This window comes from Kogia breviceps, chromosome 14, assembly GCF_026419965.1.
Source record: "Kogia breviceps isolate mKogBre1 chromosome 14, mKogBre1 haplotype 1, whole genome shotgun sequence".
In the NCBI taxonomy this organism is placed as follows: domain Eukaryota; kingdom Metazoa; phylum Chordata; class Mammalia; order Artiodactyla; family Physeteridae; genus Kogia; species Kogia breviceps.
Window position 1 is genome coordinate 4,607,458 of NC_081323.1, and position 15,536 is coordinate 4,622,993.

Consider the following 15,536-nt stretch of genomic DNA (forward strand, 5'->3'; position numbering starts at 1 on the left):
AATGGAAGCGTGCTTGCTACTTTAGTGAAATTAGAATTCAGTGAAGGTTACAAAAATATTAAACTTAATATCATATTACAGGAAGCATAAGTATTTTTGATGGGCCCATAATTTTACCACTTCACCTGCTGTATCCGCTGGCAAACATGGTTTGGAATATTAATGGAAAGCCCCCTCATTATTAAACTGCAGTATTAAAAAAAAAAATCCACAACCACTAACAGCTTACCACAGACATTTTCAGAAATTATCTACCTTAAAAATATTTTCCCACCACAGTTCAGAAAACAGATTTAATTTTGTAAAGCTACAACAAATGGCGAGACCCCCCACTGCTTCAAACAATTCATTAATTCAAAAAGTTCTATTTTCCTTGCATTTAAAATCTCTAGAGGAAAAAAATCCAATCTCCTCTTCTCCAATCTCCATTTAAGTGTGCCTATTTTGCTGAGGTCCAGATTTGAATAATTCAAAACCGTCTCTAGCAGATGGTGCATATCAAGGGGCAAGGGGCCAACACCATGGCATTCTGGGCCAATTAATGCAAACACAAAGCACCCAGCACCCTCCCACCTACTGCCTGCCTCATCCAACAGGCACAGACCCCAGAAGTGGCTGTCAGAAAGAGATGCAAGGAGCACCTACCGAAAGGACAAAGAAACGGAGTCAATCAGAGATCCGAGTGACCGGATCCCAAAACACTCCTCTGCGAAGTCCACACGTTTTCACTTACCGACCCACAGGAAGTTTAGGTTATACCTGTTCCCAACTGTAAGTTTACCACCTGAGTTTATAAAAGAGTTGTTGTTGTTTTTTTTTAGGGCCCAATGAGTGATGTGCCATCTGCTGAAGAAAATACATGACAGGCCAGCGTCTGGACTTTTGATGCATAATGTAAGGTCCTGTGAATACCAGATTCAGCTGACAGCTGAGAAGAGTTTCACAGGGTGTGTCTGAAAGACGTCTGACAGCTAGAAAGCCTCAATCCCCCATCAAAACCCTGATTTGTGTGCCTTCAAACCTCAGTCTCTCTTGCCAGCTCCATGGGTAGGTACCATCCTCCTCCTCCTCCCTCCTCCTCTTTCCTTTCCTCCTTGCCCCCCTCTCTCACAGAATGATTTATAACCCTTCCTATCAGCTAGCACATCCCAAGGGTTTTCAGAGATGGGAAAAAAATAATGTACTAGTCATGTCCTTTTCAGGTATGCTGTGACATTTTGTGTGGGAGGCAGGGCAATGCTGGTAGTATTTTCAGTTGATTTGATGACCTCCTTTTTATAGACTGTATTTGAAAATTTACTAGTGACTTTTCACTATAAAACAAATGCATATTATAGAAACAAGAAAAATGAAAATTTCTTCTTAAATTAGAATTAGAAAAATTTCATAAATTAGTAAAATGTATAGAATTGATTTATTTCTAAAACGGCAGTTCAAATATGTACGATCCACCTTCAACAGAAACTAGCCAGTTTTCGTCAAAGCTAGTGGAAGAAAAATGCAATCCCACTCTTGTACCATTGCTTCCTGTTAAAATTCTTCAGCATTGGTAAATACTCTGTGAGGCGGATACCATTCTCTCCACCTTACAAATGAGAAAACTGGAACCTAGAGTGGTCAGAGTATTGGCAAAGATCAGCCGACAGGCTAAACAGCAGGGCTGGGCTTCCTGTTCAGGTTTCCGAAGCCCAGATCTAAGGAGCCCGGAGCAGAGCGGGTGCAGCCAAGCTCGGCGGCCCTCGCGCGCGGCAGAGGGGAAGGCCAGCCTCCGCGCCCCCTGTGCTGCCCGGCTGCCGCCGGGCCCCTCCTCCTCCTGAGGACGGTCTCTCTCTCCCCTGCAGGAACCCGGGAACCCCACGTCCTCTCCCAGATGCCATCACGTGGCTGCATTTTAACAGGGCCCCTGGAAAAGTGCAGTGCTTTTACCCCAAGACATGAATGTCTAATAAATGATACGGTGGCCCCTCAGCACGGAAAACTACAGCAAGTGGAAGCTGGTCGCTGCCGACTGATGAGGCTGACCCGAAGATGCAACAAGATCTGGCTTTACCCAGGTGCACCCCCAGCACGGAGACCGACGCGCACCAGATAAAAACAAAGGAGGCCTTTCTCACGCGTAAACATAATCTTGCCTCATGAGGAGGAAGGCCTGCAGACACATGGACGTTTTGTTATTCAGTGGCTTTTTTCCCCTGAGAGCCAAGGTATTTTGTTTTACATTCATTTGTAAGTGGGGCCATCCCCTAATACTGTAGAGGCAATTTAGTGTCACCAAAGAGCCCCTGGATCAGGACACTTGGCTTCAAATACTAGCTCGGCCACTAATCACCCATGTGCCTGTAGGCGTTCATGCCCACTCTCTGAACCTTACCTTCCTATCTGCAAAAGGCAGGCCACAACCACAAAACCTTGCTCCTCCTCAAGGAGGCCGACATCAATCAAAACAAACGCCCGGGGTTAGTTAGCATTTTAAAAAAACATTCCTCTTTCTGAAAGAGATACACATATACTCACACACGTTTATCCTTCATATTGGAAGGCACACCTACACTGTACAACTGCCTGTTGAGACTATTCAGAAAACGAGGTTGCTGCCCCATGTTTACTGTGAAAATAGCTAAGTCTCATCTACTGACAACCTTACTCAAATTTGACATGGGCAAGGAAATCAAGAGGTAAAAAAGAAGTCAATTTTAAAAAGGGAATTAAAGATATCAGCTGCCCTTGATTTCAACAGAAAAACTGAAACCATATGGATCCGAGCAACACCGAAATGCCAACATCCTGGGCCCCTCCCTTTTCCAGCACGCTGCAGTTCAGAGAGTCTGGGCATCAGAGCCAAACAGCACGGTCCACATCTTGGCTCTACCGCTGGCCAGCTTTGTGAGCTGTGGCCACCGGCCTCCTTCTTAGTACAATGGGGGTAACAGTGCATTCTGCACAGGGCAGACGACAGAAATTACATGAAATGACATGTGTGCAGGCCCAGCACAGAGGAGACCCTCAGTAAATGCTGGCTGCCACCCTCCTGATTTCTCCTGGATAATAACCCGATGCGAGAGTCCCAATCAGCTCTTGCAGCCTCAGAGACAAACACATAAGAGGACAGCTGGTGTGGGCGCACCATAATGAGAGAGACCAATGGATGTAGGGAACAAGGGTTTGCAGAAATGATCAGATAATGAAACACCTTGTATCTTTCCAAAGAGGTGAGTCATTTTCTTTTAGGTGTCAAATAGCCAAATGTATCACAATCAAAATCTGTCATGAAAAAAGCCAGCCAGGTACCCATTTCAAATGAGTAGTAGCTTCTAATGATGCAGAACCTTCTGTGACAGTCTCCTGATACTTAAAGGATTAACAGACACTCCCCCATAGCTCCTCCACAAACACAAAAAGCACTGTTGGATCCAGAAGTTCTAATGAGCTAAAAGTTTATTCCATTTCTAAAATACATTTAAACTCAAACCCATCACTTACATCTCCTTAATTCTAAAAGCCAATTCTCAATTTGGGCCCTCTACCAGCATCTTTTCAAAATTTGGACTTTGGAAACTATATGCCCTCTCAGACAGGAGGGGAAAAAACCCATCAGACATGCACAAAACTTGCACCCTTGAATATATTCCAATTTTCTCAGCCTTCATCTCCCTTACCCTTTCACAATCAGTAAAGTGCAGTTACCAATCACTGGAAATGACATGAGCTTAATGTCAGAAATCATTTAGCTTAAATAAGAAAATAACTCCATTTACCTTCCTCCTACAAAGTAAAATTAAGTTTGTTTAGCCCTTTTTTATTTACTGCCAAAGGGCAGATTTGATTTCAAGGGAGTGAAAACCAAACTCATTCTGAAGCAAAGTCTTGAAGTTACCACTTTAATTTTGCTCTAACTATTGAGGCACGAAGGCTGTAAGCATTAAACTAAAGAGACTTTAATTACGGAAGAACAACAGGTGAGTGGGACCCACAGAGCTTTTTAATCAGAGGGCGGGGGCTTGTGGGGGAGAAAACGACCATATTATTTTGCTATACTGCACATACATGCTTTAAGAGATCCCACCACTTCTAGGGGGACCTTTTCGCCCACCCTGTTGGCCTTCATTCTCAGAACTTACCAGATACATTAATAGACGCCCCTGCATCAATGATCCCACTGTTGGGCCTCACGCAGTACCTACGTGGTGCTGTGGTCTTCACTTTAAAACACACATTTCGGTCTGTCGGGTTGCCAAGCTTTAGGTTGGTGGTGACAACGTCGGTGAAGGGACCTGTGGAATGAGACAGAGACTGATTGGGGATCTCAAGAGGATCGTTTAGAAGAAAGACTGATTTATGGTCTGGGGTCAGGAGGGATGTGCAATACGGTTAATCCAAAACCATCTCATTATGATGGAGAGGAGAGACCAGCTGAGGCTGACGCACTAACAGTAACAGCTAACGTTCACCAGGTTCTCACCACGCCACCAGGCATCTGGCCTAGTGAGTGCTCCGGCATACGGTATCTCCGGGACACCTCACAACTTCATGATTACTGCCAGAGGAGAAAACTGAGGCTCGGGAGGACACACTACTTGTCTCAAGTTTTCATGCTAGTTAGTGGTAGTTAGGATCTGTAACCAGGCAGCCTGAATCCAAGGCCAGTTCTTAACCTATGCTGAGCGCTGATTTCCACAAGAACAAGATGAAATCTAACAGGGAGAATGTAAAGGACTAGACTAGGGTCCAAAATGATTATCGCAGGCAGAGTGTGCCGACAGTAGTAGAGAGGCAAGAAAGACGCTGAGGTGTTGATGGTCTATACACGCAAACTGCCCCCACAGCAATGCAGCGTCGCTGCAGAAAAGTTACCATCATCTTAGGCTACGGCAAGCTCAGAGTCCTGCTGGGCAGCCCACCCCTGGAACATCGCGTTCAGTTTTAACTACCCAGGGTACCCGGAAGATTGAAACCAAGTGCCCTGAGGGGGTATTTTTTATGATTGTTATTTATTCATTTTCTACTTTATTAGATTTTTTAATTAAAAAAGTAAAACATGCTTCTTAAAACAAGCCAAATAATAAAGGATGTATAAAGAGGAAGTTAATAAGCTTTCCCTTGTCCCCTGAGGTAACTAATATTCACAACATGGGAGATCGTTCCACATCACATATGCTTACACAGACAGTACACACATACATGAGTGAGGAGGGGGGTTAACAAAAGTGGGATCCCACCGTTTACACTACTCTGAAACTTCTCCAACACCGGACCACTCGGGTTTATCAAGAAGTCAGGGGACGAGGGGGGGGGGGGGCGGTGAACTACAAGGTCTCTTAGGACCTCTTCCACCCCTTTTCAAATTCACATCTTTTCACTATGTAAATCAATGATGTCTTTATGTCTCCTCCAGGCAGGTTCTCTGACCCATTTTCACATTCGCAGGAAGTTAAGAGATGGGGTGGGGGGGTATGTGTGCTCCTGTGTTCACAAACTAAGAAACACACCAAGTTGCTTCATCTGCTCCCCAAGAAGATCCACAACCAAGACTTTTAAATCTGCGCCTTGAAAATTTTTCAACGAGACTCTAAGCTCCTGAGGACAAGAACATTACCAGTTTATAGAAACCTTACCAGCTTCTATATCTCCAGCACTGTGCCTGGTATGTGGTAAAGGGGTGTGTGTGGAGAGAGGGGGCGGGGAGAGACAGAGAGAGAGAGACCGACTGAGGGTCACTCACCAAGGAGGAAAGTACCTCGTGGATTATCACTAGAAAAATTAAAATCTCAGGCTGCTTTCTCGCCTCCGGAGGTGCTCTGGGCATGAAAAATAAATCTGGTATGGGCTTAACAAATATAAATTAAGAAATCAATAACGGTGAAAAGAAAGGAAAAGGGACTCAATTCCAATAAAATAAACTACAGCCAGTTCTGCTAGAAAGCTTATTTTGAAAATGTGAATCTGTTTCAATGTGATTGATGTGCATATTATGGGGACAATCTGAGCATAAAATTAATTTCACATTTGCTTATGTGTGATTTGTGTCTGCAAGAAACGCTAAGTGATCACAGAAAACTGCACCCAGCTGCAGCGAGTGGCATAGAAATACACAAACTACACAACTACACACACCTCAATCACCCACCAGCACCTCCACTCACCGTGTGGGACAGGGGCCACACCCATCGTCACCTGGTGTCACCTTCCCTGTGACTTCAGGTCACCCTCCTTCCTCGACTTCAGCGCCTCACAAACTGCAACTCTTCCACCAACTCCCACTTCCACAGGCAAACCAGGTCTTTTTCAAGGTAAAGTACCATATTCATTATAGTACGGATATATTTCCGAGCCATTTAATGTGTGCAAAACTGTGCTTCTGCTTGTATTAGGTTCCTATCTTTGTGTGTGTGTGACCAGCAAAGTTTTTGAGTGTTATGCACCTAACCTCGTTTCCTCCTAAGTCCCATGGTTTTTACTGTGCTATTTTGTACAGGATGGCGATTTTTAGGAACGCATATGCCACATTATAGCAGGACTGATTATACTACTAGATTATCTATTGTTTTGTAGTTACTTATACTAAAAGCTATTCCCATTCTTTGAGCAATGACACCTTCAAGAATGAAATGCCTAGGGAATTCCCCGGTAGTCCAGCGGTTAGGACTCCACGCTTTCACTGCCAAGGGCAAGGGTTCAGTCCCAGGTCGGGGAACTAAGACCCCACAAGCCACGCCGCAGAGCGCCCCCCACCAAAAAAAAAAAAAAAAAAGAATGAAATGCCTAGACAGAATTTCTCCATTTGCTTACCTTTCCAATAAGCCCTGCCTCTGGCCCTGTGGCAGTCAAGCTGGATGCCACAAGAAGGAGGCACTTTGTAGGTCCAACTGTGGCCAGGCATGGGGAAAGGCGAGGCCTCTGCTACCTCACCCCGCCTACTGACTCCATCACACATAACCCTCTCTTGACCTGCTAAGTCATCTCCTTACTGAGAACTAAAAGCCTACACAGGAGGGTGGGTACCCTGTGGCCCAAGAGGATTTTCGGCCACAGTGAGGAACAGCCAGATGCTGACCACGCTCCATCCTTGCATCGAATTTTTGGACTCTAGGGAGAGAAAAGACACTTGGTGCCGAGGCGGTCTCTTTGGGATGATGGAGGCAGAAGCTCTACATGCCTCTACCCTTTTCCACTCTCCACCACATGCGGTCTGGCTCAGAATGAAGGAGACAGTCTGATCCCCCATCAAGCCTCTTTGCTTGAAGTGGATACAGCACTTCAGCAATATGGTAAAAGAGAAAAAGAGCAACTAAACACAACGCCAGTTTTCTGGAGCCAAAGAAAGCAATTAAACACACACACAAACACAAGCTCAGACAGACCTACACGGGCACAATCACGATGTACACATGTTCCTTGGCCCTCATGTAAAAGGTGCCAATCACAAGGACTTACGTGCCAATCATATAAGCAGAGCTCCAGCTCGAATGACCCCACAATGCTGGGGGGAAAGGAGAAGAAAACAGACAAAAACTGTGAGACACCTGAAAAGGGGTGCGCTTTTAAATATAAGGCCTACGGGGGAAAACAGTACTCTCACTGACAATGTGAAGGGGCTTCATAAACTAACAGGTCTTAAAGCTTTCCAGATATACGCTTAAAGTTACTTGTTTCAACAAAATTCTGCCTCAAGAACATGGAGACATCTTCAGATCAGAATGCCAAGAATTCATAAGGGCCCACAAACACATCCAAAAAAATAGAGGATTTTCTAAGGCGGTTTGAAGTATACTAAGCAGAAAATAGGGATTGTTGGCAAGATTTCACAGTGATGAAATTAAGAGTACTTACTTGTTTCCAGCTCAGTTTCTCCTGTCTCTTCCTCCTCACCCTGCCTCATCAAAGGGGGGAGTTTAAGTGTGTTTATCCTTTACAATGACCTTTTCTTCTAGGTATTCCACAAAAATAAAGCAAATTTAACTGTAAACACTAATCTGCTTTTGGAAATTCCACCAGTTAACCCATTACATAGCAATCTAAATAATATTTCAGCCTATAAGATTCACCTAAAAAGTAGTTTAAATTATTGAAAGACAAACGATACTTGTGTTATAAGCAGAATAAAAAAAATATCCCAGATTTCTCCCTCAACACTCAATCCTGAGCCATTAAGTGTTAGAGATTTCTTGGGCTTACGTAGGTTTTATTTTCAAAAACATGGAGGAAACTATACTAAAAATATATGCAAGTGAACAACATCATTGATAAAATAGCAAAGTCTCCTGTGTAAAAATCATGACATTGTGTAAAAACAGGCCAACCCTTCTCTCCTCTCGCTGGGCAATTTACTCTAAGAATTTTATTGAAAACAAATTCTATTCGATTTGAGTAATTATAGGAAATAAACCATGTTAGTGTTCTCCTTTTCCCCTGTATTAATGAATGAGAATACACAAAAGCCTCAATAAAAATGATGTAATAAGGGCTTATGAGAATCATTCATATTTTTACTAGTCATTTTCATTTCATAAAACCGCCATTTCCATTAAAGCATTATGTAAAAAATGGGATTTTACTATACCAACATGCATATTTATCACCAATGAACTTAAACACTGCTTATATAGTACAGAGTCAATTTACAAATGAAATCTTCAAAAATTAGACTTTTTTCTTTTAAAAGATGAAAAATATGATTTCATATCTCTAGTACTGCAGCACCTCCTCTTAAGCATTTTTCTTTCTAATCTTCTAGTCCTTATTTCAGATAGTTATACAGATATTTAAGAATTAACATCTAACATGTGAAAAGGGAGGTCCAAAAAAATGAAGCAACATGAATTCGGGAGAAATTAGGAGTATTCCTTAAAGTTTTAATTTTTCTTCTTTTTAACAATTTGAATAATGTTCTTCATGCCCTATATCATGCATATTCATCTGTGAAAATTCCCGTGAGTTTGATAGATGCTCATGAATAGCATTAACTAATGTGAATATGAATTCTGTGACAGGCTCTAAAACATACTAAGATAAAACTAATCACAGTATAAACTACTTCCTCCACCCAGGTTTGGCTTATTGTCATTTTAAAGTGTGTATTTTAAGACAGTAAGAAGATCTAGAACTGGCCTTAGAAAGTAAATAATTCGATGTCAGCAGAAATATGCATAGCATTAAAAGTAAAAGCAGGAACAGTTAATTTTTCAGTCTGTCTTACAAAAATGGAGCCTCAGAATTATAAAGTGCTGGTTTTAAAGGTCAAGGAAAGAAGGTCATAATCCAGCAAATGAGAGTCTCAACAGTAAGACATCAGGTTTCAGGTATTGACAATTTCATAAAAAAGGCTAGATAAACTTATCAATCAAGACACAAGAGCATTCTGTGGAAAAAGTATTCCATTAAATTTTTAAACATTTTAGCAATCTATGCACGGTTTAAGAGTACTTCCTTCTTGTAATCGGTCATTCCAAGATCCATGGAGGAAAAGACTATAACAAAACTCTTCCTTTCAGAAAATGCAAATAACCATTTTCACAAAAGAGTAACTTAAGCATTCAGGTCCCAATGACTGTAAAAGGTGACAGTGAAACTCCAAGTGAACTCAAAACTCAATCTTGACCTTACTTATCTGTGTAACCTTAAGCATATCATATCACCCCATATGTAAAGAGCAGGACAGAATTTAAGGGGCATTATTTTTACTTAGCAATTCAACTAGAAAACAAAGATAAATATATATACACACACACACACATACACACACACAAACTCTAAAACTCCTAGATGATAACATAAGAAAATCTAGATAACCTTGGGTTTGGTGATGACTTTTCAGATACAATACAGAAGGCACAAACCATGAAAGAAATAAGTGATAAGCTAGACTTCATTAAAATTAAAAATGCTTGTTCTGCAATGGATACTGTTAAGGAGAATGAGAAGACAAGCAAGCCACAGACTGGGAGAAAATATGTGCAAAATATTTAAAGTATTTAATAAAGGACTGTCACCCAAAATATATAAAGAACTCTTAAAACTCAACAATAAGAAAATGAACAACTGAACTTAAAAAAAAAATGGGCAAAGGATTTGAACAGCCACCTCAGTGAAGAAGATACACAGGTGGAAAAAATATACAAGTGAAAAGATGTTCAACATATCTCATTAGGAAACTGCAAATTAAAACAACAAATGAGATACTAATACACACTTATTAGAATGGTCAAAATTTAAAACACTGACAGCATAAAAGGCTGGCAAGGATGTGGAGCAACAGTTCTCATTCCTCGCTGCTGCGAATTCAAAATGGTATGGAACTTTGGCAGACAGTGTGGCTGTTTCCTAAAAAACCCAACATCCTCTCTTGCCACACAATCCAGCAATCACACTCCCTGGTATTTACCCAAAGGAGCTGGAAACTCACGTCCACACAAAAATGTGCACACAGTTGTTTATAGCAACTTTATTCATACTGCCAAAACTTGAAAGCAACCAAGATGTCCTTTAGTAGGTAAATAAACTGTGGTATATATAGACAATGGAATATCATTCCACACTAAGATGAGCTATCACATCATGAAAATTCAGACATAGACGAATCTTAAATGCATATTACTAAGTTAAAGAAGCCAATCCGAAAAGTCTATAACCTGTATAATTCCAACTATATAACATTAAAGAAAACGCAAAACTATGAAGATAGTGGTTGCAGGGGTTAAGACGGAAGGGAGGGATAAAGACACTGAGTACAGGGGGTTATTAGGGCAGTGAAACTATTCTGTATGATACTATACTGGTGGATACATGTTATTATACATTTATCAAAACCCACAGGATGTACTACTATACCAAGACTGAACCCTGACGCAGACTATGGACTTTGGGTGACAATGACGTGTCAATGAAGCTTTATCAATTGTAACGCACGTACTACTCTAGTGCTGGACGTTGACAGTGGAGGAGACTGTGCATTTGTGCGGTCGGGGAAACTCTCTGTACTTTCTGCTCAATTTTGCTGTGAACCTAAAACCGCTCTAAAAAAAAATAAAGCTTTTTCTTTCCCCCAAAAAAAGAAGGAAAAAAAAAGTATTTGGTCTTTATATTAATCCACTTTTGGTGGCACCCCCGAAGTTTCAGATAGTAAATATTACTGATTTTAATATATTGTGTATGTATAATTGAATAAATGAATAAAGATGCTTTGTTTTGCTTTTCTTCCATTTTCTGGAGTTCATGAAATTCCGGTGTTGCAAATACATATCCTTCCTTTGTAATATGTGTCCTGATGCAGCCACAATACTTTGAAACTCAAACTATGTGTTACCAAGTTAAGTTACATGCCAATTTGATATATAATCTATCAGCTCTCAGCTTTCCAGATATAAATTTAAAGTTACTAGCTCCATAACAGTTTTTTTCCATTCTGCATAAAAAGAGCTATATTATTTTAGACTCTTTTATAAACACAATTTAGGTACAATATCTCTTTTCTTCAACACTTCCAAAAAACAAGTTACCATATTTCATTTCAACTCTGAAAAGATTACCTTCTGGAAAGGTAATAATCTGTCTCCAGAAGCCTAGGACTGATGATGGATTTTGTTAAGACAATGAAATTATGCTTGAGGTTTCAATACAATAGACTCTGATACACAGAGTCTATTGTAAAAGTATATCAAGATGGGGGAAATGGACACTGTAAAGTAAAAATCTGTTGGATATCTTATAGACGTCTTTAGAATGTATCCTTTGACAGTGTACTGCTTCCTACTTTCCCTAACCATCTGCAATGCACCAATCTTCACATTATTTTTCTTGTTTATGTAAGGCTTCCACGTTCAGAATGTAAACTCCAAAAACAGAGACTTTTCTGTCCCTCTTGTTCACCACTGATCATCAGTTTCCAGAACACTTCCAGACATAGCGCAGATGCGCAATAAATATGCTGAACAAATGAGTAAAACGGCCATGCCACACTTCTATCTATTTTAAACAATGCTTCCAGTCTTCCTGTACCCTCCCTCCCGGATGCACCACCAGGCTCGGGGTGAACGAACTCTGAGCTGGCTGCTGACTGCTCCCTCCGCAGCATTATCCCCCTTTTCATCTTCTACCTAAGACTTACCACGGACTGATAGTTCATGTGTCCCTCTCCTGCCTGTTCCCCACCTAGAGTGAACCTCCACGCGATTCAGCACGGGGAGGTCTGAGCCTAGAAGAGCGCAACAACACACGGTTGCATTAAAGGGCTCAGTAAGTGTGTGCAGCACAAACGAACACCGGACTTCCTCAGAGGCAATTCAACTCTGATTCTGACACGTTTCCTATAAACGAATGCCTAGTCCGTAACTCTGATCTGAAACCATGATATATTTTTGTTCATACACAGGTTGAAGGTACTAAAAATGTTCACTTGTGTCAATAACGCCTTCGTCATTATTATTCTATGATAATTTTGTTTAAAGTTGCCCCCTCTAAAAAAAATGAAAAACAGATTTCATAGTAACAGCTATTCAAAGACGGTAAGCTCTTAAATAACCATGAATTCAAGAGTAAGGACACTGGGAGATAATTTTTTTTAATCTATTTTTGTGATTTAATTTTTAGCTCACACATTAATTCAAAGCTTTAGAAACAAAAATAAAGCTTTGCAATCAATGTGCCTTTAATGGCAGACAGTGGATACCAATATTTCAGCAGAAAGCCTAATTACGTATCTCTTATTTTGAAAGAACCACACATAAAGAACCCTACACATACACATAACTTTCCCAAAGAAATCTTAGAATTCAAAGTGTTCTAAATTAATAAAGTAACCTACCTGATATCCTCGGAGAAGGCCAGCTACTGATAAACATCACACTCATTATTACAGCAAGAGAAATCAAAAACCAAGATTACTCACCAGTGATGCCATCAAAGGCACACTAGAGGACAGCTTGATTGAGACAGACTATACCAACCTTTAAGGCTGCTTATTCAACTCACTAGTTTCCTAGCTCCTTCGGAGCAAAAAGAAATAAAACTCAGTCTCGCATCAACTCCATGGGTGGGAAAAACTAGACCACAAGGCACCCTACTGTAGTGTAAGAATCCAATGGATAAAGTACTATGGAAGTGTAAGATCAAACTCAGGAAAGCTACCTGCAAAAGACATAAAGCTGGACAGCAAGAAACACCTTAGGAAACTGAAGGATATTTGGAGCTTATGTTAACAGATAAGCAATTACTAGTAGAATATACAAAGAACTCTTATTAAGAACAAATGTGTTGGGACTTCCCTGGTGGCACAGTGGTTAAGAATCTGCCTGCCAATGCAGGGGACACGAGTATGATCCCTAGTCTGGGAAGATTCCACATACCACAGAGCAACTAACAACTAAGCCCATGTGCCACAACTCCTGAGCCTGTGCTCTTAGAGCCTGTGTGCCACAACTACTGAAGCCCGCAGGCCTAGAGCCTATGCACCGCAACAAAGAGTAGCCCCCGCTCGTCGCAACTAGAGAAAGCCTGCACACAGCAACGAAGACCCAATGCAGAGCAAAAAATATATATATATATATAAAACAAACGTGCTAAAGTCTTATGAAGGAATACTATACAGCAATTAAAAAGAATGAACTAGATCTGTATTTCAACAATAGACGGGTCTCAAAAAACATGTTAAGTGATACATACACCACAATACCACATTAGGTGATACAGAAAAAAAAATGGAAATAGTTCACACTAAATTCCTCTGGAAAGTGAAGAAGAGATCTGGAGCATGAATGGGCAGATGTGGAGGACAGACATGTCTTCAAATTCTTGGTGAAGGCTTATTTATTAAAGAAAAACTTTACAAGTCTAACAAATTATTAACATTTAGTTATTCTGTATTTGGGTGTTTATGAAATTATATGTATTTTTGTGTATTTACATTTTTTTTCCACAGGAAAAAAGCAATAGTTTAAGATCCAGACAATGTTCTGAGAGAACTTTCTTCTTGTCTAGAATGCTTTGTATACATAAAAATACTAGAATCCTGAATTGTGGAGTTGTTGAAAACCAATATACATACATCAATAGCCATTCTTGTGTAATTTTTATAAAAATCAAGGTTATTATTTAAAACACATTTTAGAGTAGAAGCAGTCTCATTAATTCAAGACAAAGACCCAAACCCAAAATTTTGACAAAATCTACTGTAAAAACTTTGAAGACTAGAAGCCTTTACCCATCTAGAGATAAATTCTTTTTTTTTCCCCGAAATTTATTTATTTTATTTATTTATTTTTGGCTGTGTTGGGTCTTCGTTGCTGCGCGTGGGCTTTCTCTAGTTGCGGCGAGCAGGGGCTATTCTTTGTTCCAGTGCGTGGGCTTCTCATTGCAGTGGCTTCTCTTGTTGAGGAGTACGGGCTCTAGGTGCTGGGGCTTCAGTAGTTGTGGCTCTCAGGCTCAGTAGTTGTGGCTCGTGGGCTCTAGAGCACAGGCTCAGTAGTTGTGGCGCACGGGCTTAATTGCTCCGCGGCATGTGGGATCTTCCCGGACCAAGGCTCGAACCCGTGTCCCCTGCATTGGCAGGCAGATTCTCAACCACTGCGCCACCAGGGAAGCCCTAGAGATAAATTCTGTGACTACTTTCGTTAATGCAACATTTCTTTTCTAAATAGAAAAATGGCTACAAGTATTATATAAGAGCTGAAGTTTTGTACATTCTACCTATACCCAGCACTAAAACAGATTATTTTAAGTTAATGGCACACCTGTCTAGTGTGAATTTTATATCAGTTCTAAAAGTATCTTAGACTCAGGTTTTTTTTTAATGCATAACCTTTGACCCATTGACTAACAAACACCTAGTAATTTTTCTTTATTTAGGATACCAAATTTGTGATTAGGGTGATCATGAAATTAAAAAGATAAGCAATATTCTACTCCAAGTAAAATTCTACCTGTAAAGGAGAGTGGCAAAACATGACATTTTTTTTCACACAAGGCAGGAAGAATCAAGACAGATATTATGTCCAAATGAGTTATATGCATGATCAGAGAACAAGGGGTCCTAATTTCTCATGGTCATGGTTGTGGCTGGAACTTGACTGAGTTATAAATTAACAGTTCAAATCAAGTGCCTAGAATCTGTATCAGCAGAAGTAAAAACTTCCCCAAAATGTTCAACCTTCAGTGGAGATGACAACACATGAAGAACCTCCACACCAAAATTAACACGTCCCAATTCACAGGAGACACAGAGGAGCGAAGCAAAAACAAACAGCACACTCTGCGCCTCTGTGGTCCACGTGGGATTTTCAATTCGTGAGCAATGAGGACCAGCAGAATGTGGTCTATCAGTCAGTGTGTGATCGGCTCTGGCTCCCTTTTCAATAGAGGAGCCTAAATGGCTACACAAGCGAAAAGAGATCATCAACCAGGTCAGCAGCTTCTTAAACAAATTCAACGAGAGGCCAGTGAAAAAGGCTGTGAGACTTGGATGGAAAATATCTTCTACTTTTCCCTTTCTCTGACTTTGGAAATCATACTCATTCTTCAAAGTTTTGCTCAATGTCCTCTCTTCTGGA

The 15,536-nt window shown here is 40.7% G+C and overlaps 1 protein-coding gene across 2 annotated transcripts in view; it reads right to left on the reverse strand.

The window, feature by feature from the left end:
- VAPB (VAMP associated protein B and C) overlaps positions 1-15,536 on the reverse strand; it is a 50,123-nt gene that overhangs the window by 19,093 nt on the left and 15,494 nt on the right. For both annotated transcript variants that reach the window (XM_059036850.2, XM_067013130.1), the window contains exon 2: positions 4,119-4,271. In XM_059036850.2, coding sequence (XP_058892833.1) covers positions 4,119-4,271 — 153 coding nt within the window. The remainder of the gene's footprint in view (positions 1-4,118; positions 4,272-15,536) is intronic.